Below are 27686 nucleotides of genomic sequence, written 5' to 3'. Positions count from 1 at the left end.
TTTGTGAGCAGCAGGTCAAGAAGAGCTCTGCCCCTAGTTGGTTCCTCCAGCACTTGCACCAGGAAATTGTCCCCTACACTTTCCAAAAACTTCCTGGATTGTCTGTGCACCGCTGTATTGCTTTCCCAGCAGATATCAGGGTGATAGAAGTCTCCCATGAGAACCAGGGCCTGTGATCTAGTAACTTCCGTGTGTTGCCAGAAGAAAGCCTCGTCCACCTCATCCCCCTGGTCCGGTGGTCTACATCGTCCTTGTTGCTCACACATCTAAACTTAATCCAGAGACTCTCAGGTTTTTCTGCAGTTTCATACCGGAGCTCTGAGCAGTCATACTGCTCTCTTACATACAGTGCAACTCCCCCACCTTTTCTGCCCTGCCTGTCCTTCCGCAACAGTTTCTATCCATCCATGACAGTACTCCAGTCATGTGAGTTATCCCACCAAGTCTCTGTTATTCCAATCACATCATAATTCCTTGACTGTGCCAGGACTTCCAGTTCTCCCTGCTTGTTTCTCAGGCTTCTTGCATTTGTGTATAGGCACTTGAGATAACTCGCTGATCGTCCCTCTTTCTCAGTATGAGGCAGGAGCCCTCCCCTCTTGCGTTCTCCTGCTCATGCTTCCTCCTGGTATCCCACTTCCCCACTTACCTCAGGGCTTTGGTCTCCTTCCCCCAGTGAACCTAGTTTAAAGCCCTCCTCACTAGGTTAGCCAGCCTGCTTGCGAAGATGCTCTTCCCTCTCTTCGTTAGGTGGAGCCCGTTTCTGCCTAGCACTCCTCCTTCTTGGAACACCATCCCATGGTCGAAGAATCCAAAGCCTTCTCTCCGACACAACCAATGGCTACACAGGTGGACTTCCACGATTCAACGGTCTCTACCCAGGCCTTTTCCTTCCACGGGGAGGATGGAGGAGAACACCCTTGCGCCTCAAACTCCTTTATCCTTCTTCCCAGAGCCACGTAGTCTGCAGTGATCCACTCAAGGTCATTTTTGGCAGTATCATTGATGCCCACATGGAGAAGCAGGAAGGGGTAGCGATCCAAGGGCTTGATGAGTCTCGGCAGTCTCTCCGTCACATCGCGAATTTTAGCTCCTGGCAAGCAGCAGACTTCTCGGTTTTCCCGGTTGGGGCAGCAGATAGATGACTCAGTCCCCCTGAGGAGAGAGTCCCCGACCACCACCACCCGCTTCCTTCTCTTGGGAGCAGTGGTCGTGGAACCCCCAACCCTAGGACAGGGCATCTCATGCCTTCCAATCGGCAGAGTCTCCTTCTGTTCCCTTCCCTCAGGTGTGTCATCTAGTCCACTCTCCGCCTTAGTACCTGTGGAGAGAACATGAAAATGGTTACTTACCTGTATCTGCGCTGCTGGTACATGTATGCTCCCCTATCTTCTTCTGGAGGTCACATGCTGCCAAATTTCTTCACCATCCTCCTGTCCCTGCTGCGCAGCCTGCTCTGAATCTTCAGAACATTGTGTCCGTAGAAGCATATTCTGATGACCGACCAGGAAATCTTCAGTTTCTCTTATGCAACGCAGGGTCGATACCTGTTTCTCCAGACCTTGAACCGTCTCTTCCAATATGGATACCAGCTTGCACTTTGTACAGACAAAGTCGCTTCTGTCCTGTGGAAGAAAGACAAACATGGCACATCCAGTGCAGGTCACAACAGCTGAACACTCCCCATCCATATTACCTTCCTTCTACGAGCTTCCTCAGGAGTTGTAGTAACTACTCAGAGAAGCTTGCAAGACGTAAGCCTCAGTAGGCTCTCCCCGGGCGAACTCCCTCTGTTAGCCTCTCTGCTGTTTGCCGCTCAGCTGGTTTGCAGCTGACTGGCTTTTTATAACAGTCAGGCCCACTCAAGGCTCACACGGAACAAAGCACTCCCAATTCACACTTTTCAAACAATCAAACACACGGTCAAACTGTCAAACTGTCCCCGCAATAGACACTCAGATACTCACCAACACAACCCCCCTAATGCAGCCCTTAGCGTACCTCCTCTCAGACAGATCCCAGGCAAACTCCCTCTGTTAGCCTCTCTGCTGTTCACCTTATGTGACACATTCTTTATATAGCACCTTTGGCGTGAGTATGAGAAAAGGGTAGTATTCCTTTAAATAGGTTGTGAGCCCTCTAATGGCGCTCACTGTGTTCTAGAAGCTGTAGTGAGGCCTGGCATATCTATTGTGTATCGTTAGTAAACACAGTTATGTGGACTCCACTGAGCTGTGTACTTTCTGCGTGGTATGGCTGCTGTGCGAAGAGCAAAAGATGCCTCCTTCAATGCCAGAGAGCTGGGCAAGAGTTCCTAAGAAAACAATGAACCACACTAGGAACAACAGAAGGCGAAAGCCAGCAGCTGGTAGCTCCCACTGCAAAGGCAAGGTTGGGTTATGGTGAGAGTAGAGGGCAGAAGCGTAGGGCAGGAGGCTTTGGGTTGAGATTGCAGGAGGTGACAGGAAGGAGCCAAGTGGTGCTAAGGGAAACCTCAAGCTTTGGAAAGAGCAGAAGTGAGGAATGTCAGAAGCTCAGACGCCAGCCACAGCGTTATCCTGGGTAGCGAGTCCCGGTGGCCTTGTAAAACGTACCATGTTCGGGGCTGTAAAACACAAACCGTACAGCGCTGGGGCAATGCACACAAGTTAACCCGAGTTTCGATCACCCAGCCCGCTTCTGCAGCTGGCCATCCCCCCTGCCGCCCCAGAGCGGGGGGGGGAGGGGGTCTCTTGTTCTTCACGGGAGCCCACATTGCAATGTGAGGAGGGCAGCTGAGGGAGGGGAGAGATTTTTGCCTCCATCCTGTTATGATGTTGCCACAGAGGCAGGGTCGGGTTCACAGTGGCTCCATGGAGCCGGGCCCATGCTCAGAAGGGGCCCCGGCCTGTTCCGCTTGCCCTGCGCCCCGACACCCCGCTGGCTCCCCCTGCCCAGGCTCCTCTCGGCCTGCCCGCCAGCTGGCCAAGGGCTCCTCTCTGCCCCCAGGCAGGACCCCAGTGCACCTCTGGTTGTGGGGCCCCACCTGGCTCCCCGGAGCTGAGCCGCCCGGGAATGGTGCAGAAGCCTGGCCAGTCTCGGCGTGAGGGGGGCTTGGCTGGGCCCCTCCAGGCAAGTGCGTCTTGAGGGAGCCCGGCTGGGGCAGACCCTGGCCTGGCTGATCGTGCCACTCCCGAGGGGCCGGAGCGATTCCCGGCCCCGGGCTCAGCCTCCTAGCAGCGCCGGTGAGTGCGGCCGGGAGGCAGGGCGTGGGGGAGGGGGTCTCTGGGAAATCTGGGGGGGTGCTGGGCCGTGAGGGGGTGGGGAAGATGTGTATGTGTTGGGGCACTAAGGAGTGGGGGTTCTGTTGGGGGCGCTGGGCAGGGGTGGTGTTGTGCAGGGCACTGTGCATTTCTGGGGGGCGTTGGGCATAGTGGGTCTGGGGGGGCTCTGGTCATAGGGAGTCGGAGGGGTGTTGGGCGGGGGGCTGTGTGGCGTGGCATGGGCCTGCCCCCACAGGGGAAGGGGCACGCTGGCATCACAGGGCCCCTGTGCATCTGGCAACTGCTGGGTTGTAAATCGTGCTCTCGCACTGGGCTGGGCAGAGCGGGGGGCCTGGTTGGCCCCTCAGTCTGGGGACTGACCTCCCCGTGCCAGGCTCCATTGCCTCCATGGGCACCCACAAATATTTTTGGTGCCGGGCCTACAAAAGGTTAATCCGGCCCTGCACAGAAGACAAAGCTTCTTATGCCAAAGCTGTGAGAAGGGGCGTTTGTGGCCCGGGGTGCCGACTCTCGTCACATCCATGGCAAGGAGACGGGTTTCAGCAAGCCAGCAGGGCCTCTGTTATGCTAACAGGGGAGGTGGGTGGCATGTCTGTGAACTTGGATGCCTCTCAACTGAAAATTGGCATTGGCTGGAGCCCTCGAACGGCACCGACTGACAGGGAAAGGGCTCGGCTCTGGCTCGCCCACGGGCCTGCGTAGCTCTCCCTCAGCTCCCGGCTCGCTTTCAGACACTGCAAACCGGGCGGTGGCTGTGCACACCTTACTGTGCGTTATGGCTGGTGCTGCAGGCAGGCCTGAGGGCCGGCCAAGATCGGGGCCCTGTTGCGCAGGGCACTGCCCCAAAGAATGCACCCCAATAGACCCGGCAGGCAAAGGGAGGGGAAGCGGTAGGTCACTCCAGCAGAGTGGGGTCAGGTGCCATGGCTTACTGCAGGAGGGATTAGCTTACTGGACGGAAAAGGGAATGGGGGGGACTTAGAAGGGAGGGGAAATGCAGGGCAATAGAGTAGGGGAGCAGAGAACAGGAAGGAAGGATAGTTCTCTGTTCCCCCTCTCTAATATGGGGACGGTACCACTAGTCCCTGATCTACCTGACGGGGGAGGAAGTGAGGGACTAATGGGTGTTTGCAGAGCACTATCGAAGGGCTACAGAACTGACATGAGCAAGAGGAGGGTGAAGAAGGCTGGGGAGCAGGCAGTGTCCTGGGGCATAGAAAGATGGGGCTGCAGGGAACAAAGAGGGCCGGAAGAGCAGAGGTGGGGCATGGATTCGCAGGAGTGCGGGGAAAGGAGGGGAGCGAGAGGGGGAGGGGAGGCCCCTTCCAGACAAAGGAGAGGCAAGAAAACCAGAGGCAGAATGGGAGAAAAGGCAGCGACTGGTGTAGAGTGGGATGGGCTATTCTGGGTAGCTGGGAGCGGCTCTGGAAGGGGTTCAGATACCAGGGTGACGGGCCCAGCTTAGGGACCTCAGGAGACCTGAATAGAGAGGAGGGGGATAAAGTGACAGGGGAGGGAGAAGTGAAGAAGGACCCTCCCTGCAGGGAGGTGAGTGAGTGGTGGATTTATGGCTGCTCCTTTCCTGCCCTTTGGCATAGACATCCAGCATCTCTATGTGGGGGGCTTGCTCAGGGGCAGGATTCGGAGCGTTTCCGCTGTGATCTCACTGGCTTCTGCGGATCCTGCAGCTAAATCACTGGAGGGAAAGGTAGAAAATAAGCGACAGTCCTCCCTGACGCCCCCGGAGCGGCCTGGGGAGCGTCCGAGCCGTGGCTGGGGTGGAGGGACTGGTACCAGGATCTGGTATCAGTGTCTCCTGCCCTCCCACCCCCACCAACTGTGGTAAAACCGGGGGAGGCAGCGGCCCCTAGCCTACTGCACCCTGAAGGCCTGTGGGTGGAGATGGCAGCCCCCTGCAGAGCTGGGGAAGGAGGAGCAATCCCCAGGCCTTGGAAGATAGCTAAAAGGGAACGTGACCAACAGCTACACCTTTGGCCTGAGCTGCTCTCGGATGCCCCTTACAGACACACATCCACGAACCCCAACCCATGCACACCCACCCTATACATCACACACACCCCACCCACACGCATCCTGTGCATCCCCATACACACACACCAACACATGCACATTCCCTGCCCTCATGTACACACACAGGCCGGTCCCTTGTTGAAGCACACTTCCCGTCACCCACAGCATGGACCGTGCAGGGCTTTGCAGGACTGGCGGTGGGTCTCTCCCTTCACCCATCCATAGAAGGCCACGGAGAGTCATCCATGAAGTAGCTTCCCCATTCCTGCCCCGTCCCCAGGCCTGACCGTACCACCACTGCCTCCATGCGAGCTCCAGGATGCTGAGGTCTTTCCTGGATCCAGGACTCCTCAGCGGTTTGGAGAAAACAGCACCCCTACAGCCGGGGGCTTGTGTGTGCCTCTCCAGTGCGTTGGAGCAGTCAACGGGGCAGTGTACACAATGCCCTGAGATCAGGCTTCATCCCACCTGCCTGGGGTGACCTGCTTGTTCCCCATCTCTGCAGCTCCCCAGTCTCTGACACTTCCTCCTCTAATCACAGACGGGAGATAAATCACTTGGAGGGAACAAACCTTCCCTTGTTTAAAAGCCTTATTTTTAAAAAAAAACAAAACATTCATCAATTAAAAACGTCTCCCGAAAGGGCTGATCCCAAACCCACTGGCCCCAGGCGTCAGATCTGCCTAACCTTGCCTCACAGGAAGTGCCCTCACCACAGGCTTTCACAACGTACTGCTCCCATTATGTGGGTAATTAAACAGGCTTTGGAAACGCAGAGAGCAGGGCTGGAGCCTACTGATGTCACTGAATGTTTAGATTTTCTGTGGGGTGGGGGGACTGTGCCCTGGGCCACGAAAGCAGGAGGGAGGAAGCTGGGAATCTTCCAGCTGAGACCCCCTCCCTCGCCCCCCGCCCCCGGCCAGGGTTGGCTTAACCCTTTCAGGAACATGGGGCACTTGTCGCTGTCTGGGAGGAGCCTTTTGCCAAAGGATGCCCAGGCACTAGTGCAGAATTTGCCTTCCCCAGTGGTGTATGGGGATCCCTGGGCCACACGCAGTCGGAATCCCTGGGCCGTGCACAGTCAGCAGATGCAGCTCTAGACAGTCTGCAAAACTTCGGTGTGCCTAACCCTCCATGCCCTGGTACCTGGGCATGGGCGGATTTTCATCATGTAGCAGTGGGGAGCATGCGCTGACCTCTCAGTCGCTATTTTTCCCAGCACTTATTAGCAGCTCTCTCATTCTCCCCTCCGTCCCGCCGGCAGAGCATTCAAAAACAAAATTGCTTCTCCCAGAAACCTGCCACCCCAAGCAGCTGCCTAGTTTGTCGCGCACTAGAGCGTCCGCTGCACAATCAAGATCCCTGCGACAAGCAGTCAAAATCTGTGGGCTGCGCCCAGCTCTCTGCAATGGAGACCCACGGCTCTCTCCCTTCTGACCAGGGTATCTCTAGGCTAAAGAGTTCCCTGCCTTCGCTGGGTTATTCCCTGCAAAAGACAGTTGGCCTAAGCAGGTCTACTTCACTTCTGCCCTGGTACACAATGTAATTGTGCCACTTATAAGTCACCACACAGTGCATCCTTTGCAAGCACATGTCTTCTTAGGGCAAAAGCCCGTAAGGTTTCTCTAGGCTATTGCACGTTAATGACAGATCTGTCACAACCCCAACTTGAGACACATCCTGCCTCACTTTCAGAGGTGCCGAGCGCCCTCGTCCGGTCCAGGTTGAGCTGTGGGAGCTCAGCACTTCCTGACAATCAGCCCTGGAGGGCCTCTCAATTTGGGCACCCAGAAAAGTGAAGCACTCACCGCCCGTGGCCCCTGACGGAGACTTTGGCTTAGTGATCTGCTCAGCCGTGGGTGCAGCTAGAGAGGGGTTGTTAGCAGCAAGGCAGTATGGGGGCACAGGGTGTCATAGAGAAAGGGGAAATGCAAGCAGAGTCAGGGAGACAGGCCATCTGTGAGAGAGTTCCCTTCTACTGGTACAGGGTGAGTCTTCAGGGCCACTGTCTTCCGGGCACAGCAGACTGGGGGCTGTGTAAATAACCATGAATAACGAGAGTGGGAGCCAGGGAAGCCAACTGGACAATGCACTGTAGCGTCGGGAGCGCTCCTGCCCAGTGTGCCACCCGACCCGTCTCTGATTTCCATGGGCCCTTGGCTTCTGGCCTGGTGTGTGCACGTATCTGGGGGCACAACCTGAGCCTCTGGCTTCGCTGATCAAGGATCTTTGGTGAGGCTCCTTGTCCCCGATGTGTTGGCACCCCAGCAGAGGGAGCTGAGCTACGCCCTGGTGTCACTTTGATCTGGAATTTGCCCCCAAGGCAGATGCAATATTTGGGGACTGGGAGCAAGGAGAACCCCGCATGGCACAAGCAGCGCTGGAAACAGTAAGCTTGCCCCACTGGGTCGCATGTTCCACCCTGAGCTGCTCCTGCTGGTGGAGATGTTCCATGGCAGGGTTCGGGATGATGATCCCCATCCCAAGGGGTAACTGCTCACCCTCATTGCTATGTCTTTCCCCCTTTGGTCTGGAGGAACCCCATCCTGTCCCACTGCCAGCTCCCCAGTGTGACCCTCTGTCCCATCCCCCCAACTCCCCAGCATTGCCCCATCCCTTCATCCCCAACTCCCCAGTGTTACTCCATCCATCCCCCAGCGTTACCCTGTCCCAGCCCTCCAGCTCTCCAGCTGCTGATCTTCTCATAACGACTGGAGTAAGGCCAGCAACCTCCCCAAAGACGCCCTTCGCTCTCAGAGCTGCTCTGACATGGCTCCTTGTCCCCCGTGCTTCATCTTCCTGGAATTCCCCTCCAGCCCTGCGCGGGCTGATGGCCTCGGCGCTGCCTGCCAACGAGCGGCTGAGTCAGGGCAGCTGCTCGTGCTGGAGGAATGAGCCCTCTGTTCCCAGAAGATGTGAGCGTGAATTGGTGCCCATGAAAGGGAGGAAGAGTCAGCTCAGGCTAGAGCGGCACCAGAGAGAGGCAGGCTGTGGGCAGACAGGTTCCACCATGCATCTCCCATTGCACACGCAGCTCTGCCCACGCACCTTGCTCCTAAGCTTCAATCCCCCTGCTACTCCAGTCTTGCCTCCCTACCCCGCAACTCTGCCCATGTCCCCCAGTCCCACACTGCAGCCCCCTCTGCTCTCCCTGGCCTGGGTTCCCCACACACACAACTCTGCCAGTGCCCCTCAGTCGTGAATCACAGCCCCCTGCTAGCCTAGTCCTGGGCTCTTCATGCACCGATCTGCCAGTGTCTCAGTCCTGCCCCACAGCCCCCTCTAGCTCAGGGTTCTGCATGCACACCCACCAGCTCTACCGGTGCCCCTCAATCCCAACCCGCAGCCCCCCACTGCCGAGCAGCCCTGATCTTCCTCTCCTGAGCAGAGTGCAGGGTGCGGCTCTTTAGCAATTTGCACAAACAGGGGTTTGTTAGAGCCCCCATGGCCCCTAACTCTTTTCACAAATGACCAACTGTCCGTCGGGCTTTGAGCCCACGCCCCTCTGGATGGCAGAGTGCAGCAGTCTGCGAGCTGAATCACTGCGGTCCCCATTGCTTTGTGCTTTGCAATCAATTTCCTTTGTGTCTTGTAAGTGCTATGCGCTTGTGTCTGCGGGACCCCCCATGAGAGCCTGCCTCTCAAAGGCTTATGTCCAGCTTGTTAAATAAAGCAGTTGGAATTGAAAACATATTTAATTCTGTACCTTCATCTGTTACAGAAGAGACAGAAACACTGGTTGGAGCAGACACATTCTGGGCACTGCTACATCTCTAAATAGGGAACAGAGCCCTGATGGAGAGGGACTAGCAGCTGGAGATGTATAAGGCAGGAGCTCCAGACAGATGCCTTCCCCCTCCAGTATAAGTTTCAATCCTGTGTAAACCCCTGGATAGTGACTCAAACACTCTATGCGAGGCAAACAAGGCTGGTAAGAATAAATGCCTGGATGGAAGAAATGCTCTGTGCTAGCCAAAAAGCTGGCTCTGGGGCGCTCTGACCAGTTTCCCCCAAGGCCAGACGGTGGGTGCTTTCTCTGCCAGGGGTTTGCTGTGTTCTGCGTAGAGGGAAAGGCATTTGCACAGGTGAGAAACAGCCAGTTCCATTCTCCACCCCCCTGCAGACTCGCTTCTTCCACAAGCAGGGAGCCAGACCAGACGGCACATGCTAAAGCACCTCCCAGTGCTGCCTTCATTCTGTGTCTTGTGCAGCACCAAGCCTTTGTTTGTGCCAATGGGGGATAAATTCACCTCTTCCCCAGTGCCCATGTAAGACTTCAGTAATGGCTCAGCAGGGGAGGGCTGTGATCGCTGTTCCACCCCCCACCCTCCACCCCTGTTGTGACCTGGCAACGGGCTATTTTTTATTTTACCCTATTTCCCACCCTGACCCACTGGGTTTATCTCACGCACCTGTTATATCTTGTCCTTTAGCCAGCAAGTTCCAAAAAAGAACGAGATACGTTCATGGAGGACAGGTCCATCTGTGGCTATTAGCCAGGATGGGCAGGGATGGTGTCCCTAGCCTCTGTTTGCCAGAAGCTGGGAATGGGAGACGGGGTGGATCACTTGATGATTACCTGCTCTGTTCATTCCCTCTGGGGCACCTGGCACTGGCCACTGTCGGCAGACAGGATCCTGGGCTAGATGGACCTTTGGTCTGACCCAGTCTGGCCGTTCTTATGTTCTTATGCTCACCACCCAGCACCATGGGGCCCAAACTAGCTGCGGCCTCTAGATGCTACCACAACATAAATATGAAATCATCATCATTGCTGGTAATTTAATATGGCTTAATGGGACTGGGTGGTCCAGGAATGAGCTACTTTCAGGTTGCCAGTTCAACTCCAGCTGTGTCCGCTTGCGACCCAAAGTTGCTGTCATGAGATGTTGGTTTGGTGGCCTCTGTGAAATGAGCATAGGCCCTGAACCTGCAGTCAGCGCAGTGTTTGTCCCGTTGTTACAAGGAGCTGTATTGCCTTGGCACTTTGAAGGGACCCCTTGTGTTTTTCTAAAGCCTATGGAGCAGTGGAACTGACTATCTCTGCACTGTATCAGCATAGCCTTGCTGATGCTTGCCAGAATGGGGTGTGGGCAGACCACCCGCGCTGGCATCCTAATCTTCCTTATTATTCACTCTTTAAATCAGGATTGGGTGTCTCTCTCTAAAAGCTCAGCCGGAAGCTATGGGCTTGATGCAGGTGAGATTCTCTCACCTGTGCTATGCAGATGATCATAATGGGCCCTTCAGGCTTTAAATCTATGAATTAGTGATGCTTGATTTGCTCACCATAACCAGTGCCGCAAGCACCACCGGTAACCCAATTTTCCCGCAGTCTGGTTAGCTGCCAGTTGGATGCACACACTGCCATAACTCCCTTGAGGCGTGCCTGGTGTCGCACGAATCAAGTATCCTGGTCTGCTGAGGAGACTCCTGGGGAGTTCGAGTGACATCCCGGGCTTTGCAGGGGGACTGAAATCACCAGCAAACATCTTACCTCCAGGTTCTAATCTTATTCCCCCAGCAGGTGTATAAGCTGCAAATCTCTGGTGTTTTGTGGCTTAGGGAAGAATTTATAGTTCCATATAATTTTTGGTTTGGGTTTTCTTTGTGGAACCACTAATAGCCTGTAACAGGCAGAAAATTGAGTTGCACTTATCTTGTTTCCCCCCTCCTCTTTTTCTGGCCTGTTTTAAGTGATTAATAGTTCCAGGCTGCGCATTGTCAGTTTCAAGTCGCCCTGGCAGTTACTGTCTGACATAAGGGCTGCGCTGATGTCAATTTGCTTTTATTTCTAAGTAAACAGGGTTGGTTGAGATCTTGCAAATATGAAGCTAGAGGCACTCTATAAAATGAGTATTAAATAGTGTCCCACCCAGCTCGCTATGGCTCCAGCGGAGGCCGGGGTTGGGGGTTGGGGGGGTGACTTTAAGCGGTTTTGTTTGTAACTAAAGGAGCAGACATGATCACCTTAAAAGTCCAATTGTGGTGTCTGGAGCTGGTGTCTTGGAGCTCGATGAAGAGAAATGGTATTTTTATTATAATGTCTCTTGCACACCATTCCCCAAAACACTTGGCCGGCCAATTTGGCTCTGTAAAGCCCTTGATCGTGGGCAAAACACCCTCCTGTCAGGCCTGTATCATTTATTCCTTACGTGGAGCTCAACTCGTATGGTGCTGGGGAAGATGGGAAAGGGATGGTGTGTCGGCATCTTCCCATCAGACAGGGTGGGTATGGTATCCCCTTTCCCAGCTGGGGGCTGGAAGGAGAAAGCCTCCCACCATCCAGCAGAGAGCACCCAGCTCATGCAGTGGACGATGCACAGATGCTGAATGCAGACCTGGCTCACTTCTCCCTCCCCTGAGCAAGGGGGAGGCTTTGGCCAACCCAGGTCACCATGGCAGCACCCAGCTGTAGTACAGTGCCACCTGGTGGCAAGCATGGGCTCTTGCAGCCTTCCCCATGTCTTTGCAAGGACAGAACCCAATGCTGTGAAGATGAGAAAAAACTTTAGAGAACTAATTATTAACCCTTCTGAACAAATTTTAAATACTGAGGGAGGAAAACAAATTCACAAGGTGTTTTATAAAGTTTGTTCATATGACACGGTTGTTATCAGTCACTCTAGGACAAGATCGCTCTCTCACTCTTCCCATACGCCACATCTATCTATCTATCTATCTATCTATCTATCTATCCCCATACACCACATTTATCTGTCTATCTATCCCCATACACCCCATCCATCTCTCTGTCTGTCTCTTGTCTTTATACTGAACTCATCATCATGGTACCTGAGTACCTGAGCTCAGAGAGGAGGAACTAGATTTCCATCAGTTTTTAGAAAACATGGCTGAGATTCCCTTCTCTGCTCTCTTTACACCACATAACAGGGCCGGAGGAGCATAAAGGGGCCCTAAAATCTCTGAATCCAGCCACGGGAAGATTCCCCCCAGCACGGGCACAACGGAAGGAAACCATAACAATGCTGCCCTCTGAGGCTCCCGTCACAAGCCTGGTGTGGGGCTGGGGGTGAGGTCATGGCACACAGCACTGTGGAGATGCCGGTGACCCTGGGGGTGGCCCCTGTACCTTCAACAGCCCTCCTCTCCCCCACCCCCCAAACACTCCCTTCCCCTCAGGCTGTAAGTTCTGTTCTGTACCTCTTAGAGGCACAGCTCAGCATCCCTGGAAGATTAAAGCTGGGAAGGCCCCAGTGCTGTAGCCAGGCGTGACTTCCTTGAGTGTCTTTGCCCAATCCTGGCTCCACAAAAAGGGCCTCTTCAAGTCTAAAGACTCTGTGGGTGACACCGACTCCCCACTGAAGTCAATGCTGAAATGCCTACTGACTTCCCCTAGAGCCAGGTTTTCCCCCTAGCTGCACCCAGTCCATCTTTTCCAAAAGACAAACCAAGAGAAGAATTCAAGTTCTGTCACCCACAGGAAAACCAAGACAGGTAAGACAGGACGGGCCAAATTTATCCCCGGAACAAAGGCAGTGGTGTTACACCAGGGATGGAATTGACCCCCAGATGCTGGTCTTATCTTTATGGAGACAGATCTCCTACCGTGTCTTCACAGAATTAGCGTCGCTGAATATTCAGCATTGTCTCCCTCCGGCTTGGCTCATCACTGCTGCAGATCCTGAGCTGAGGAATCTGGGAAGTACCTGTCCTCTTTGGCCAATGCTCTTGCCAATATGATTCATGCCTTCGTTGTAGGTCATCGGCGTCCCATCAGTAGGGCTCTATGTTGGTCACAGGGGTCACGGAAGTCTCGGATTCCATGACGTCCTGCGACCTCTGTGACTTCTGCAGTGGCCAGTGTGGCGGACTCCAGACTGCCCAGAGCTCCCCCAACCAAGATTCAAGGGGCAATTATGGTAAAAGTCATGGACAGGCCATGGGTCATGATTTTCTGTTTCTTGCCCGTGACTTGTCCGTGACTTTTACTAAAAATACCCGTGAGTAAATCGTTGCCTTACCCATCAGCACTCCCAGCAAGGGGGAGTGGGGATGCTGGTTTGCCCTACAAGAGCACAGCCAGGGTTTCCCATGCCAGCGACCTTCTCTCTGAAAGTCAAGTCTAGAGATTTTTCTCAATAGTTACAGGTGGGCTCTTTTTAGGGAAGTAAGGCATGAGCCATGCCTGAGTAAGGACTTGGGGAACGGGCCCCACGTGGCAGGGGAGACTCCTGGAAGTGAAAATAACTCTCTGCTTATTGGTCTCACTGAATTGGATTGGAACTCAGTGTAGATCAGTGTTTTCCAGAGTGGGGTGCATCCCAGAGATGGACCAGCCAGAGGAGCGAGGGTGACATATACATCGAGATGGGCAGGCTGCTAACACCCCATAGCAGCGCTGCAGGCTGATGCAATTGGTTTCTTCTTCCAGGGTGGAGGCTCTTGGGAAACACTGGGGCAAAAGATAGCAGGATCCTTTAGAAAAGTCCAGCGTCTCTCCCGGACAGCCCAGGGTTACCACCAGTCAGACAACACAATTGCACCTGGGTCTGCTTCAGCTTCCCACACAGCGCAATACATGGCAGAGTACAGGGGTGGCTCGTCTACCCAGAGGTATCTGCTGAATACAATACACCCTGTATCTGCCAAGTATTGACAGGGGAGTCCGGAGATGCCTGCAGTGCTGGGAAGAAAGGGTGTATTTATTCGGGAGGAACGATTCCTGTACATACTTGCAGACACATTGATGTGCAAACAAAATGTTTAGTCTGCTGATGAAAGAGAAGGGAGCCTGTGTAATAGTCTGCCTGAGAGGGAAATATATTGGAAAGGAAATGCAATTTCAGAGCAAGAGAGGGAGCAAATATTAGAGCTTGTTGAATTATTCCTTGCAAATTATATTGGCTGTGAATTAAGGTGCTTTTTTCTGCTAGTGACTCATCCGGGAGCCAAGCCTGGTTTCTGCTGGGAAGCGTTTTCCTCCTGTGGACTGCTCATAAATATACCAGCTGCTCATGGGGGTGAAACTCACCCCTGTGTAGGGGCTTAGCCACCACTTAGGACCTGCAAAGGCTGGAGCAGGACTGAAGCGGTGGCTCGGCCTTGTGCTGTCTGTTGCCCAGTGGGGAACCCCTCCCTATTTGTTTTCCATGATACGTGATTGGCCACATAAGCCACATGGTATTGGCTCAGCTCCCTTATTGGTGGGCTGAAACTGTTTAAGTGAGAGTGGTAGGCTTGTCCGCTGGCTAGAGCACTAGCATAGAATTTGGGAGACTTGGGTACTGGTGCCTGCTGGGCCATAGAGGTCCCATGTGACCTTGGGCAAGCCCCTTGGCCGCTCCGGGCCTCAGTTTCGCTGTATGCGCAATGGTGGCAGTAGCCCTGCCGCAGGGGGCTGTGTGAGGGTAAATATAGTAATGGCTCTGAGGTGCTCAGATACTCTGGTGATAGAGGCCAGCGAAGTACCATGGGTCGGATAACAGGTAATGCTTCCCCCCCCCCCCTCACCCCCAATAACAAGTTGTATGAGCAACAGAGTCAGCCCACTTAATCCTGGACAGATTACCTGGAGCAGACTTGATGGAGAAACTGACCCGTCACACGTACTGACCCATGAGCTCAATGTCCGGCTTTAATGGGTCAAACCAACCCATCCTTTATTGACAAGGGAGCTCTCTTAATTGACCCAGTGTGGTTCAGACTTAGGGATAGCATCGTCATGTGTAGCCTCCCCTTGGTTCATGTAGGTAGCTTTCAGGGAGTCCAGTTGGATCCCCACCCATGCAGCTCAGGATAGACTTGTAAACATGACAAGAAGGTGGAAAGCATTAGCCCAGCCGCGGGCCCTTGATTGTCTCAGGCAGCTAGGGTGACCAGATAGCAACTGCGAAAAAACAGGACAGGGGGTGGGCGGTAATAGGCGCCTATATAAGAAAAAGTCCCCAAGGAATGTCCCTTTAAAAACGGGACTTCTGGTCAGCCTACAGGCAGCAGGGACAGCGGTGAGTCCTGTAGGAAGGGATGAGGATGCCAGGATTAAGGAATTTTTAGGCTATTTTCATTCTTTTCTTTTCCATGTCACTGAGTCAGGCTTGGGTCACTTTGTACACTTTGTACACTGTCACAAGTACAAGCTGGCCGGATATCCTAGATTGGGACAGGGAATTACCAGGTAGGGGCAGGGCCAGGGGGGAGTTACAGGGTAATTACCATGTAGGGGCAGGGCCAGAGGGAGTTGCAGGGTAATTACCATGTAGGGGCAGGGCCAGGGGGGAGTTACAGGGTCATTACCACGTAGGGGCGGGAACAGGGGGGAGTTACAGGGTAATTATCATGTAGGGGTGCGGCTCAGAGGAGAATTATGGGGTAATTACCATGTAGGGGCGGGGACAGGGGAGAATTAGAGGGTAATTACCCGGTGAGGACCCAGGGGGTGGGAGTTAGCAGGTAATTAGGCAGCAAATACCATCTCATTGCTGTAAATTCATGGTTCTTTTTCTCTTGTAACCCACAATCCAGGTTCGATGTAATTACTTTGGGAACGATTACGTGTAATTACACAGTAATCTGCAGGAGCCAGTAATTCCTCTAATGTTCCAAGGGATTCACCTCTTAAAATTCACTGAGTTACCTGCCAGTAGAAAGGAGTGCCGTGATATGCATGCCTTGCAATGCTAAGTGCGACCTTCAGCGCGGTCTCTTGGTGCCCTGGCCCATAAGGGATCAGTAGGACTGGATTGTACCATCTCAAGGTGAAACTGCGTCTCCATGGAGAGTATCAACTGCATTGAAGCCCCATTGCCAGAGTTGAAATGCTAGGACAGACTCCCCTCTCCAGAGGCAGAATTTGCTCCTGTCTTGGGCACCTTTGCTAGCCACCCCAACCCCCACTCTCTTCCCATTGTGATTGAGGCAACCTCAGCTTCAGCAGGGAGTTGGAACAGGGCATGGACCTGGCATGGGTGGGACAGGATGGACTGGTAGAGGGGTCCCCAGAAGATGTATGAAATGGATCTGAGTCTAAGTGAGCCAAAGCTCATTGAAGTCAATGCAGGACTCTCCATTGATGTCAGCAGAGTTGGATCAGCCACTAAGCTGGTGTGACTATACCTTAGTCCTTCCCCCCAACATGTGCAACACCAGTTCAGACCCAATTAGAGTCTTAACCGCCGGCCACCATTTAATCTGCATCTCTCCCTCCCACATCACCGCTCAAACTGCCACTCGGATGCCCAGGGAGGGTAAGATGGGGCATCTCACGTGATGAGAGGGTCGGGAGAGCGTAGCAAGATGAGCAGCTAACCGGAAGATGTAGGAAGGTGCGAGCTAAAGGAAACCACCCCCCTGCTGTAAGTTCCATCTAGCGCCTCTGCGAGCCAGTTACACTGACTTCCCCTCCTGTGCACACCAAGTGTCAGTAGCTCCCCAGGAGTCTAACCCCCCCCCCCCCCCCCGCCCAAACCTTGTGCATCACCTCCGCATTCAGTCCAGGATGTCCAATCCCCGTCCCAAAAGCATGACCATCAGGAGTTAATGCCCAGAGCCTGCTCCATCAGGGCAGCTACAGCTAGCTGGGCTGAGCACCTGGGGGCGAGCGGCAGAGCATTCCCGCTGGGCGGCCCCCTGTTCTGGAATCCCCTCCTCCTTCTTGCGCGCCACATTTGGTGGCTGGGAGATGGGGATCAGAGCGGTGGCCCTTCCCCGAGGCCCATGGAACGGCAGCTGCTGTTTGTATCTTGTTTTTGTAAACATGCTCAGATGTGGCCCCCCCAGGACATGCGGCAAATGGCTATAACTACAATAGTATGTGAGAGTGAGACTCCAGGGTGGGGAGCGGACAAAGTGAAGATAGTGAATGAGCCCAACTCGGGCCAACGCTGAGGACTGTTGTGGGGTCGGGGGTGAGAGGCTGAGGATTCCAGACAGTCACATCTTCTAGGCAGCCAGAGCCCGGTCTGGCCCATGCCTGACAATGCCCCTAGCTGGGAATATTCCTGTGGCAGGAATGTGTGTTGTTTCCAGACGTTGGTGGCTGGATCGGCACAGCTGGAAACAGCCATCTCTGATGCTTAATAACCAAGTTTCCATCCCTTCAGAGCACGGACATGCTCCGCTGAGCTCCTACAGCGGCCTTAATGAATGCTTTCCCTCTCTTTCTTTCAGGGACCTGAACTATAACAAGCTGCTGGAATTCCCGGTAGCCATCAGGACGCTAGGCCGGCTACAGGAGCTGTGAGATTTCTTATTTACTGCATTCCAACTGAATTGTCGACAAGATAGTAACCCATAAAGGGCCACGCATGGCCTGAGCTGGGGAGAGCAGCCTCCAAACTCCTCCCTACCGTCTCTGCGATCCCCATTAAAATAGCTCATTCCACCCCACCGTGGCAACACATGCTTCACGGGGCCTCATTAGCGTGGAAAGAGCATTTCTAGAAGTCATGACACCAGCCGGCCAACGGTGATGAGTTTAAACAGATGTGGCCTCTGGCAGAATGCAGGGTGGGGGGACCACCAAGGAGAGCCCACATGGAGCCGGGAGACGAGGAGGCGCACTCCCCCCGGCCTCGCAGCTCCCCAGCGCTGACTGGCCTCGGCCTCCTGGTAGGCCTGGCTAAGGACCCGAGCCAAAGCCCATTACAGCCATAGAGTTTAGGGCCAGAAGGAACCACCAGATCATCCCTTACAGGACCTCCTGTAAGTGGGAGATGCACCGTTGACATCAGTAGGGTTTGGATAAGACCCTAAGCTGTTGTGACTGACCCCCCCCAGTCCCTCCCCCACTGTGCAACTCACCCACTGAGACTTGTTTAGAGCCCCAACTCTCACTGACGTCCACCTCCAGGATCGGGCCCATAGAGGCAGCGTACCCGTGGAGTTAGCCTGGTGTTTATAAGGCAACCCCCTGTGGTAGCTGCTATTCTCAGCCCCAGCAGCACCTACAGCCTCCTCTAGCACCCACAGACTCTGGGTGTCTACACCGCACATGGGACCCTTCTCGTGGCTTGCTCCCCTCCGACTGGCGGATCCGGGGAAAGGATCAATATGGCCCATCCCCGATTAACATACAACAAGGGTCCTTCCTGTGCTGTTTGGACACACGCCTCGCCTGTGTAGCCTGTCACACATTTGTGTCTGCCCCTCTCAGCACCAGGCCTGGGAGCGACCTTTGGCTGCCGAGAGCCGTGGCAGGGTGCGGCGGCCTGTTCCTACCGTTAGCGTGATCTGTGAGATTGTGCCCTTTTTTCCTTTTCCTCCCTTTCTCCTCCCTCTTACCCCAAGCACCTTCCACCCCCACTCTCCTCCTGCCACGCCTACTCCTGCTCTATGTCGCCCGCTCCGTTCTTTGTCTTCCCCTGCGACAGTCTAGTGCCCCTCTGCTATGCCAGCCCCCTCTCGGCCGCACCAGTCACACCCATGCCCAGACTCACTATCTGCACATATACCTGCCAATGTGCGGGAGAGCCGGCGAGAGGGGCTGCTCGCTGAGTGGCTTCAGGGAGGCCATGGTGGCCACATCACTGGCCGGCAGGACAAGGGGAGTGTATGCGCTCAACCCAGCCTGCTGGCAGGGTCACCAGCTTAGCTGGTCAGTGGCTCCACAAGGGCGCAGAACTATTGTCCATGCAAGTGCCAGGGATGGGCCCTGAGACAGGGACAAGCCCATTTTGCAGGGAGCTGGGGCTCCCTGGTTATTTATCGACCCTGAGGCTGTGCTGCTCATTCGTGGTGATGTAGAGTGCGGGCATGGGGACAAGAGGCAGCCCCGTTAGTATTTTGAGGAGGGGTTGGGTGGGAGACAGAGGGTTTTTTGCTTGGCCGGAGGAAGAAGAAGTCCCTGGGTAGGAAGAAGATCGCTCATAGTAGACCTAAAGGCAGAGCTGAAGCCAACAGCTGGAAGCTGAAATCAGAGTGGAAACAAGAGGCACCTAGGGGGAATTAACCATTGAAACGGGTTCCCGAGGGATGTGTGGATTGACCATCGCTCAGGGGCTGTTTCCCTCTCGATGATCTGCTCTAGCTCCGCCACACAACGCTGGGCTCAGCGCAGGACTCCTTGGGTGGGCGTCTCTGGCTTGCGTTAAGCCGGAGGGCAGAGCGGAGGATCACAGGGGTCTTTCCTGGGCTTGATCCAATCTGTGACAAGGTGGGAGGCAAACCATTTCCTGGGCATGGCCAGGAAGTGCTATGGCCAGCCCTGCATCAAGCCAGCCGTCCCACGAACAGGCTGCAAACGTAGTTAAAAGTTGGGCAGACGTAATGGTGAGACTTTTTAAAGAACCTAAAATCCTTGGCTAGGTAAGGTGGCATAAAATGGGCCCATTCCTTTCATTGTGCTCCCAGAATCGGACACTCTTCCCTATATTTAACAGCCCCCTTGATCCAGGAGTAATCCCACTGTCTTCAGTGGTGCTATTCCTGGCAGGCCATGCTACTCAACCTGAGCGGGGCTAGGCCAACCAGGCCACAGGTCTGATGGAGCAGGGCAGTCGATGATGCGCCTTCTACATTCGTTTCAGTAGCATTACGGGTGAGACAGAGTCTACGGGTGAGTCTGCGCTACAGATGGGCCCCTGGAGCACCCTGCGTTAACAGAAGGGGTTTTCCCTTGATGGAGCTAGTCCCCCTCCCTGAGAAGGGGGTAGCTCAGCTGACAGAATTCTTCCATCAGCTAGCCGCGGCTACACAACCAGCACAGGGTGCAAAATTTTGCACAGCCCTGAGCGGCAGAGTGAGGTCAATCTAATTTTAAGTATGGACCACGTCTAAGGCTCTGACCCCATCCTAAGGGTCATGGTGGAGTCTCCATCAGCGGCCATTTTTAAATCGAGGTGGGGTGTCTTTCTAAAAGCTCTGCTCTAGGGATCATAGTAGGGACGTTCTCTGACCTATGTCAGGTGAGATGATCGCAATGGTCCCTTCTGGCCTCAGAATCTATAACTCTGTGCATCCCCTCTGTGTTTCAAATCCTCTACCTCTTTTAAGGGGTTTTCCTTTCCCATCTTCTGACCCAGTCACATCCTGGCCTTTCTCTTCCAACAGGGGCTTCCATAACAACAACATAAAGGCTATTCCAGAGAAGGCATTTGTTGGGAATCCTTTACTCCAAACCATGTAAGCAATGTGAACCAGCTTTCCTACTTCATTCTATACAGGGGATCTCCATCATTTCCTAGGGTCGTAATCTGACATGCATGTGCTGCGGAGGGTGGGATGTGATGAAAGAAGGACCCTAATGTAAGATGAAGGTTTGTCTCTTAGTTCTTCCCCTCATAGAATATCAGGGTTGGAAGAGACCTCAGGAGGTCATGTAGTCCAACCCCCTGCTCAAAGCAGGACCAGTCCCCAATTTTTGCCCCAGATCCCTAAATGGCCCCCTCAAGGACTGAGCTCACAACCCTGGGTTTAGCAGGCCAATGCTCAAACCACTGAGCTATGCCTCCCCCTCCCTCCTGTCCTCTGACCCCCTCTTTTTCCCATGTGTCCCACCAACCCCAGCTCTGATGGCTCCAGTCTCACATGAAGCCCTTAGAGCGGCGGAGAGATGAACAGATCATTTATACAGCAGTGGTATTGCTGTGTGTAACACACAGCGGTGGAGGGGTTTCTCCATGCCTGCCCAGATGTTAGCCCACGGTGATGCTTAGAGCCCATGCTTGGAACTTGTTTGTAATAGCTGTAGCTGCGAGCCTGGGACGCGGCTAGGGAGAGCTGAGCCAAGCCAGTTCAGCAGGCCACGATCACCACCGACCAGTACGGTGACATCTACGTTTGTAGATGCAGAGGGCTGCCGGCACCACTCCTGTCCTACCCTGCAGGTTTTCCAGGCACTTCCTCCCTCTGGTTTCCCCATCCCACTTTTGGCGATGAATTGGTGGAAGCTCTGACAGGCTGATGCTGTACGTCACACGGGGGAATCCCACCTTCTGGCGGTGGAGGGGACAGCGGGTGACACGGGGCACTGCTCCGCTCTGAGGGATGGGAAAATACAATCAGAGCCAAACAACGCGACCCTCAGCCCCGTTCTACGCGGCACGCGCAGCAGTTTGATTTAACAGGGGAGCAGCTCCATTGCGCCATGCACCTTCCAGTCGTGGCTCAGAGCAGTGATGGGACTTCATGGAGGCACCTGCAGCCCAGCAGGCAAAGCCAGGGCTGCAGAGCGCTTACCCCGGGGCCTCCCTTCAATGCCCAGCCTGGGTTGGAGCCTGTAGCATAGGCAGGAATGATCTGGAGCAGGTGGGCTCACCACGAGGATGCCAGAATCTCTTGCATAGCTCATTCCTAGTCGCTTCCGCTGCTTTGGACTAATGCTAGCATGTCCTCCAGTCCGCACAGGGTAACCTAAGCTGGGTATTTGTCTCCTTTGCAGCCATTTTTATGACAATCCCATCCAGTTTGTTGGACAGTCCGCATTCCAGTTCTTGTCAAAGCTGCACACTCTGTAAGTTCATCACTCAGGTCCTTAGAGAGGTAATGCAACTGGCAATCCAAGCTTCCGGGGCCAGCAGACTAAGCGTCTTCCATCCCCCTTTGCTGTCCAAGCCCTCGTGTCTGGAAGTACCTTCACCAGGGGATCTTGGCAGAGCTCTGCATGGCCCATGTTAATGACCCAGGTGTCCACAGTCACTCAGAGCAACCGTTCTGAGAGGGGCCTCCTGCAAGCATGGCAGGGCCTGGGTGCTAGCCCCCCAGGACTCTGCGGTGTCTCTGCACCTCTCTGGAGAACCATCCCACTCACCAGACATCGGTGTGCTTCCTGCCACGGCCCCGCTTGAGCTGCAGATGCTCCTTAACTTGCTGCATTCTCCGTGCGCCGAGTCTCACACCACTGTGCAGCGCTGCCCGGCCCTGGCAATACCATGCTGCCAGGCAGAGGCTTCACGGGGACAGCGGCTCACAGAACAGACACACAGTAATGCATTGCCATAGCAGTGTGTCACAACTGGAAATGCACGGACAGGCATTAGCCTGCATCTCCTCTGGCGCCACTTGCCATTGTGTGGTGCATCTTCTTGACCAGCCAGGCCTGCACATGGGGTGTTTTGCAGCCAGTCCTCCTCAGTTGGTGCACGGCAGATGGACCCGTGGCAGAGGTAACCTCAGACGTGCTCTCTTTACAAGCCTCATAAAGCCACTGGGTGCATAGTTATATGCTCCAGCTAATAAAATAACTTCTAACAAGAACCACGCAGCGTTCTTTAGCTCCCTGGGATAAAGGCACCGGGGAGCTTGGAGGCGATCCCCTACCATCATTTTGTTGTTGTTGGAAGCAATTTGCCAAGAATGTCAGGGTTTGGAGGGGGTGGGTGGGACCCTGCCAAGTTTCCTGGGGGGTAAACGCCCGAGTCCCTGGTTCAATGCATCTGTTCCCTGCTCCACACCCCAGCCAGCAGTGACACGCTCCTGGGAGAGGTGTCGTCCGGCATGGCAGTGCTTCCCACCTTCCTAGCTAGGCTTGGGCCACCGCTTGTCAGCTGCCAAAGCTTTTGGGAGAAGGGGGGATTCGGAAGCTCCAGCACCTGCCCTCGCTCCTTCCAGTTTGCTCTGCCCATCTTCCATACGACCCCCCCTGAGCTTGTCCATCCTTCTCTGCAGGTCACTGAACGGAGCAACAGACATCAGAGAATTCCCAGACCTTAAAGGAACCACCAGCCTCGAAATTCTGTGAGTGGCAAGTCGCCCTCTTCCACGTTCCTCGTGATGTTCCTTCCGGGCTTGGGCACGGGCTTGGAGGAGAGAGCGTTTACCAAGCTCTGCAGTGCAGGGTCTTAGACGCCACGGGAAACTCCACTGCCTATCCTGGAGGCTCCTCTCTGCGGCTGCTCCCCATAGCTCCTCCTGGAGTCCCCCACCTTTGCCCTCCACGTGTCTCTTTGCCACTGTGGTCTCTGGCTCGCTACCTCCCCCCGACTTGGTCTGTGAAGCCAGCTACGCACATGGTCCTCCAGAAATCATATCCCGCACCAACCGTTCAGTCCCAGTGCTACCACGTCATTCCCCCGGGGAAGGGGGGTCTGCGGCAGATCGGAGAGCTCCACGGACAGAGACCCTGCTGACACTGCAGAACCTCCCACCGTTTCCGCAGGGCCTCAGATTCCCCCACTACCAACCCCAGTGGCAGAGCACAGCCCTGATCCCCGGATGGAGGGTGCTCTGGGGATGTCTGTGGGACCAGCACATTCCCCTTCCACAGTCTCCAAGGAGAAGCCCATTGGCAGATTAGGTGTAGAACCAAGCAATCCGTGAGCCATGGGGCATGTTGAACTTGTCCCTCCCTTCCCCCAGCCCAGTGCAGGGTCCTTCCTCCCTCTTACCAAGTCACCTTTAATTTCTCACCATGTGCTTTGCTCTTTCATTTGCTCTGTCCTCCCTCAGCGAGGGCTGGGCTCTCTGCATGCCAGCTTCTCAGTCGCCCCTTCTGTCTCCTTCACGCCCCCAGGACCTTGACCCGGGCAGGGATCCGTTTGCTTCCCAGAGGAATGTGCCAGCAGCTGCCCAGCCTCCGAGTCCTGTGAGTAACTCACGCGCTTCTCCACCGGATTTCACTGCCCCATTCTTTGGTTTGCTTGTCTGATCCCAGCACAGCGCCCAGTGGGGCAGCTCTGGGCTCCGGGACATTAGCTAATAAGACACCCGCTGGGATTGACTTCTCTCTGCTCGGCAGCTTTGTGTGCTATTCGCCACAGTGTCAGGGCGGAGTGGAGCGGGTGCGAAGTGCTACCAAGTCAGCATGGCCATGTCTTGCCCCTGCTTTGCCCAGGTGCCAATGGCACACCAACTGCAGGGCTGGGGGGAATCCTACCCGCTTTGCCCAAGGCATTGCACCAAACAAACCCAGGTCTCTGAGCCCCACAAGCCACAACGCCTGGCGGAGCAAGGCCTCCCCCTGTGTGCCTGCAATGCACCACTGATTAAGGGTGTCTGGGCCTGAGTCACCTCTCGCTTACCTGGTGTAAATCAGAAGTGACCCCAGCAACAGTGTGACACTGGTGTCCATGAGAGGGGGATCTGTCCCTAAGTCTTTCCTGATGCGATCACCAGAGCTGGTTGGAAAGTGGGGGGTTTTTTCCCCATGGAAAATGTCAACTTTTTGGCAAAAAAAATTGAAAACTGAACATATTCAGTGGAAAAAAGGTTGACAAAAAAAAATAATTAAAATTTGATTTGGAAATGCTGCCAAGGTGCCACATGGGATTGTAGTGCTGATGCTGTTCTCCTCTATGGGCCGGTCTCTTCGGCCAGACTACATTTTCCATGATGCACCCTGGTCTCCTTTCTTGTTGAGCCGCTGTGGTGTATCCTGGGAGACCCTGGCTAGGGTGAACTCCGGGAGACCTAGTCTGGCAAGGGAACACAGATCACAGAGGAGAATGGGAGCATCAGGCAATTGACCTCAAACTTCCAGGAGGCACCGGGGTAGCAATTCGGAATCAAAAAAATTAGGTTTTGGCCAAATTGTTTCAGTCTTCGGGTATTTGGGGATTTTTTTTTTTTTTTAAAAAAGGGTTCCAAACTGTCCATGGAAAGCAGAGACTTTTTGTGAAAATTTTCATTTAGTCAAAACCGCACTTTCAGTTGAAAAACTGTTTGGATGGAATTTTTTTGACCTGCTTTACCAGTCATGCTTTCCTCTCCTCTGTGAACTGGATGGTTTTGCCTCTTTCTCTCATATTTTCCCTTGTGCCTTTTCTCGGCCTGAGAGCGTTAATTCGATTCATTATTGATGGGAGACAGAATGGCTGTTAAAAATATACCTTTTTTATAGTGATCGCAGGTCAGGCAAAAGCAAGGGTCAATGTCTGTGTGGCATGGTAGCGTTGTCTAGTGGTTAAAGCAGGAGACTAGATCTCTCTCTAAGGTACTTCTCTGGCCCCCATCGCCGTGGTATCTGAGCACCTCACAATCTTTAATGTATTTATCGTCACACATCCCTGTGACGCAGGACAGCGGTATTAGCCCCATTGTACAGATCGGGAACTGAGGCCCCATCTAAGTGACTCTTTAGGAAAACTTTTTCAGTTGGAGGGTGGTGAAGCACTGGAATGGGTTCCTTAGGGAGGTGGTGGAATCTTCTTCCTTAGAGGTTTTTAAGGTCAGGCTTGACAAAGCCCTGGCTGGGATGATTTAGTTGGGGTTGGTCCTGCTTTGAGCAGGGGGTGGGACTAGATGACCTCCTGAGGTCCCTTCCAACCTTGATATTCTATGATTCTATGATTCTAGGACTGCCCCAAGGTCACACTGGAAGCCTGTGGCTGAAGTAAGAATTGAACCTGCTAGGAGTCAGGACTCAGGGACTTTGTGCCTGGCTCTGTCACTGACTGTACATCCCTGGGCAAGTCACTTCATCACTCTATGCCTCAGTTTCCCCACCTGTACAGTGGGGACAGTAGCTCACAGGAGGCATAGTTAATGTTTGTAAAGTGCTTTAAGATTCTGGGCTGGATGGTGCCATAGAAATACAAAGTATAAGGACTAACAGTTGTGCGGGGGGGTGGGAGGTTTATAGAATATCAGGGTTGAAAGGGACCTCAGGAGGTATCTAGTCCAACCCCCTGCTCAAAGCAGGACCAATCCCCATTTTTGCTGCAGATCCCTAAATGGCCCCCTCAGGGATTGAACTCACAAGCCTGGGTTTAGCAGGCCCATCCTCAAACCACTGAGCTATCCCTCCCCCCAAAGTTGTGGACAAACGCTTGCTCACTGGTGCAGTGTGGGGCACAGATGGCACAGCAAGGACTTGGGGGGGGGTCATGTTTTAACCCCCCCCCCGGATGGGGGAGCTGCAGCTGACAGGCAGGAACATCCTGCACTGGCTGTAATGAAACACTGAACATGGCGTCTTCCAAGAGAAGGGCTAAACACCAGGATCAGGCCGATGGTGCAGCTCGTTGCACGTGCAGTGCCAGGGAGGAGAAAGCCCGACTACCCTGTGAGCTAACATGTCTCCTGGCCTCTGAAAGTGCATCTGCAGTGCTCAGCCATCCACAGGGGCAGGAGGGGAGCCTTGACATGCACAAGTCCCTGTGGCGGGGGCTGGGTGGGGAGAGCTGCGCAGCCCTTCCCCTCAAGAGAAGCCAATCCCCAGCGGTAGAAGTGGCTCGCATGTGGCTGGGATTGATGGAGCTGTGCTGGGGCTGGGTTAGCCGGTGAGCCATTGAGCAATCCGTGCATAATGCAAGGAAATGAACGAGGAAATCAGTGCCAAGTGTCAGGTGTGCGCTGAGCGGATATGCCTCTGTGCTGGGGTTTCTTGCTTTCCCCAGCTGCACGGCCCGAGGTCAGTCCACTCCCCTCCTTCGCAATATCTACTTTCCAAGAATGCTCTCAGGATGGCTTGCTTTGCTCTTAATCTCCTGCCATGTCTGTGGCATTCCTTTCCCACAGCGAACTCTCGCACAATCAAATCGAGGAGCTGCCCAGTTTCCACAGGTGCCAGCAGCTGGAAGAAATGTGAGTCAAGAGATTCCTTCATTCAAAGCTTGGTTCGGGGACAGGGGCCCTCTTGGTGATAGTGAGGTGATCCTAGCTCTGAGGAGGGACTGAGCAAGGCTTGGGAGATCCAGTTCCAAGGAGATAAAAACTCAGCCGGGCTTTTGCCAGGACTCAAATCCATGCTGGGGGTAAAAAGTTCAGTTCACTGGACCCAGATCCCCTGAAATAAGCAAGAGAGAGGCTGTGCTAAGGGCCCAGCACCATCCAGGAAGCACTGAGAATTTGTATTATTATGTGGAATAGTCGCCCCAGCCATGGACCAAGGCCCGTTGTGCTAGGGGCTGTACAAACATAGAACAAGGAGCTGCTCCCTGCCCCAAAGAACTTACCCCACAAGGAGCTTTCTCTGGAGAGATCCCAGCCCCAAGAGGAGAAAGAAGGGCTTGATTGCATTGAGCTCTGCTTTACCTTCATACAAAGTTTAATTCCCCATCTGAGCATCCCCTGATCTATTCCAGCTGATGGCATTAATAGGACCCCTATCACCATGGTAGCTAAGGTTTGGATTTTCAAAAGCGCCTAAGCAAGTTAGGTACCTATATCCCATTGACTGTGCCTTGGGCCCAGGTGTCCTGCGATTCTACAGCTGCAGAACTGGCTGTGGAATGCACCCACTTGCCACGGAGCTGTGCTCCGCAATTGGACCTTTTGTTTACAATGATATGTGTCTAGCCTTTATGGTTGGGGAGAAAACCTTGAAAATAGAAACTGAGTGTAATTGATGTCATGGGGTCTGCCTGAGTCTGCAGACAGCCTGAACCAAGAGATGCTCGGGAACAGCACAGAGACCTGGCAGGGGAGCAGGCAGACATGAGGGCTGAGGGTGAGTCCTACAAAGCATTACAGCTGAAGATGAGATGCTTGAATGTGTTTCAGTAGGCAAGAGGAAGGGAAGATAGGACACCCACTCACCGCTCACAGCAGGACAGG

General features: G+C 54.2%; 1 protein-coding gene across 4 annotated transcripts in view; it reads left to right on the top strand.

Annotated features, from left to right (window-relative positions):
- LGR6 (leucine rich repeat containing G protein-coupled receptor 6) overlaps positions 1 to 27686 on the top strand; it is a 203903-nt gene that overhangs the window by 150236 nt on the left and 25981 nt on the right. For all 4 annotated transcript variants that reach the window (XM_075121912.1, XM_048826916.2, XM_048826917.2 and 1 more), the window contains 6 exons: positions 17424 to 17492; positions 20304 to 20375; positions 21634 to 21705; positions 22860 to 22928; positions 23704 to 23775; positions 26649 to 26714. In XM_075121912.1, the coding sequence (XP_074978013.1) occupies positions 17424 to 17492; positions 20304 to 20375; positions 21634 to 21705; positions 22860 to 22928; positions 23704 to 23775; positions 26649 to 26714 (420 nt within the window). The remainder of the gene's footprint in view (positions 1 to 17423; positions 17493 to 20303; positions 20376 to 21633; positions 21706 to 22859; positions 22929 to 23703; positions 23776 to 26648; positions 26715 to 27686) is intronic.

The sequence above is a fragment of the Caretta caretta genome, chromosome 21, assembly GCF_965140235.1.
Source record: "Caretta caretta isolate rCarCar2 chromosome 21, rCarCar1.hap1, whole genome shotgun sequence".
NCBI classification, from domain to species: Eukaryota; Metazoa; Chordata; order Testudines; family Cheloniidae; genus Caretta; species Caretta caretta.
Note: the sequence above shows the minus strand (reverse complement) of the source record. Positions and strands in the feature narration are given on the sequence as shown.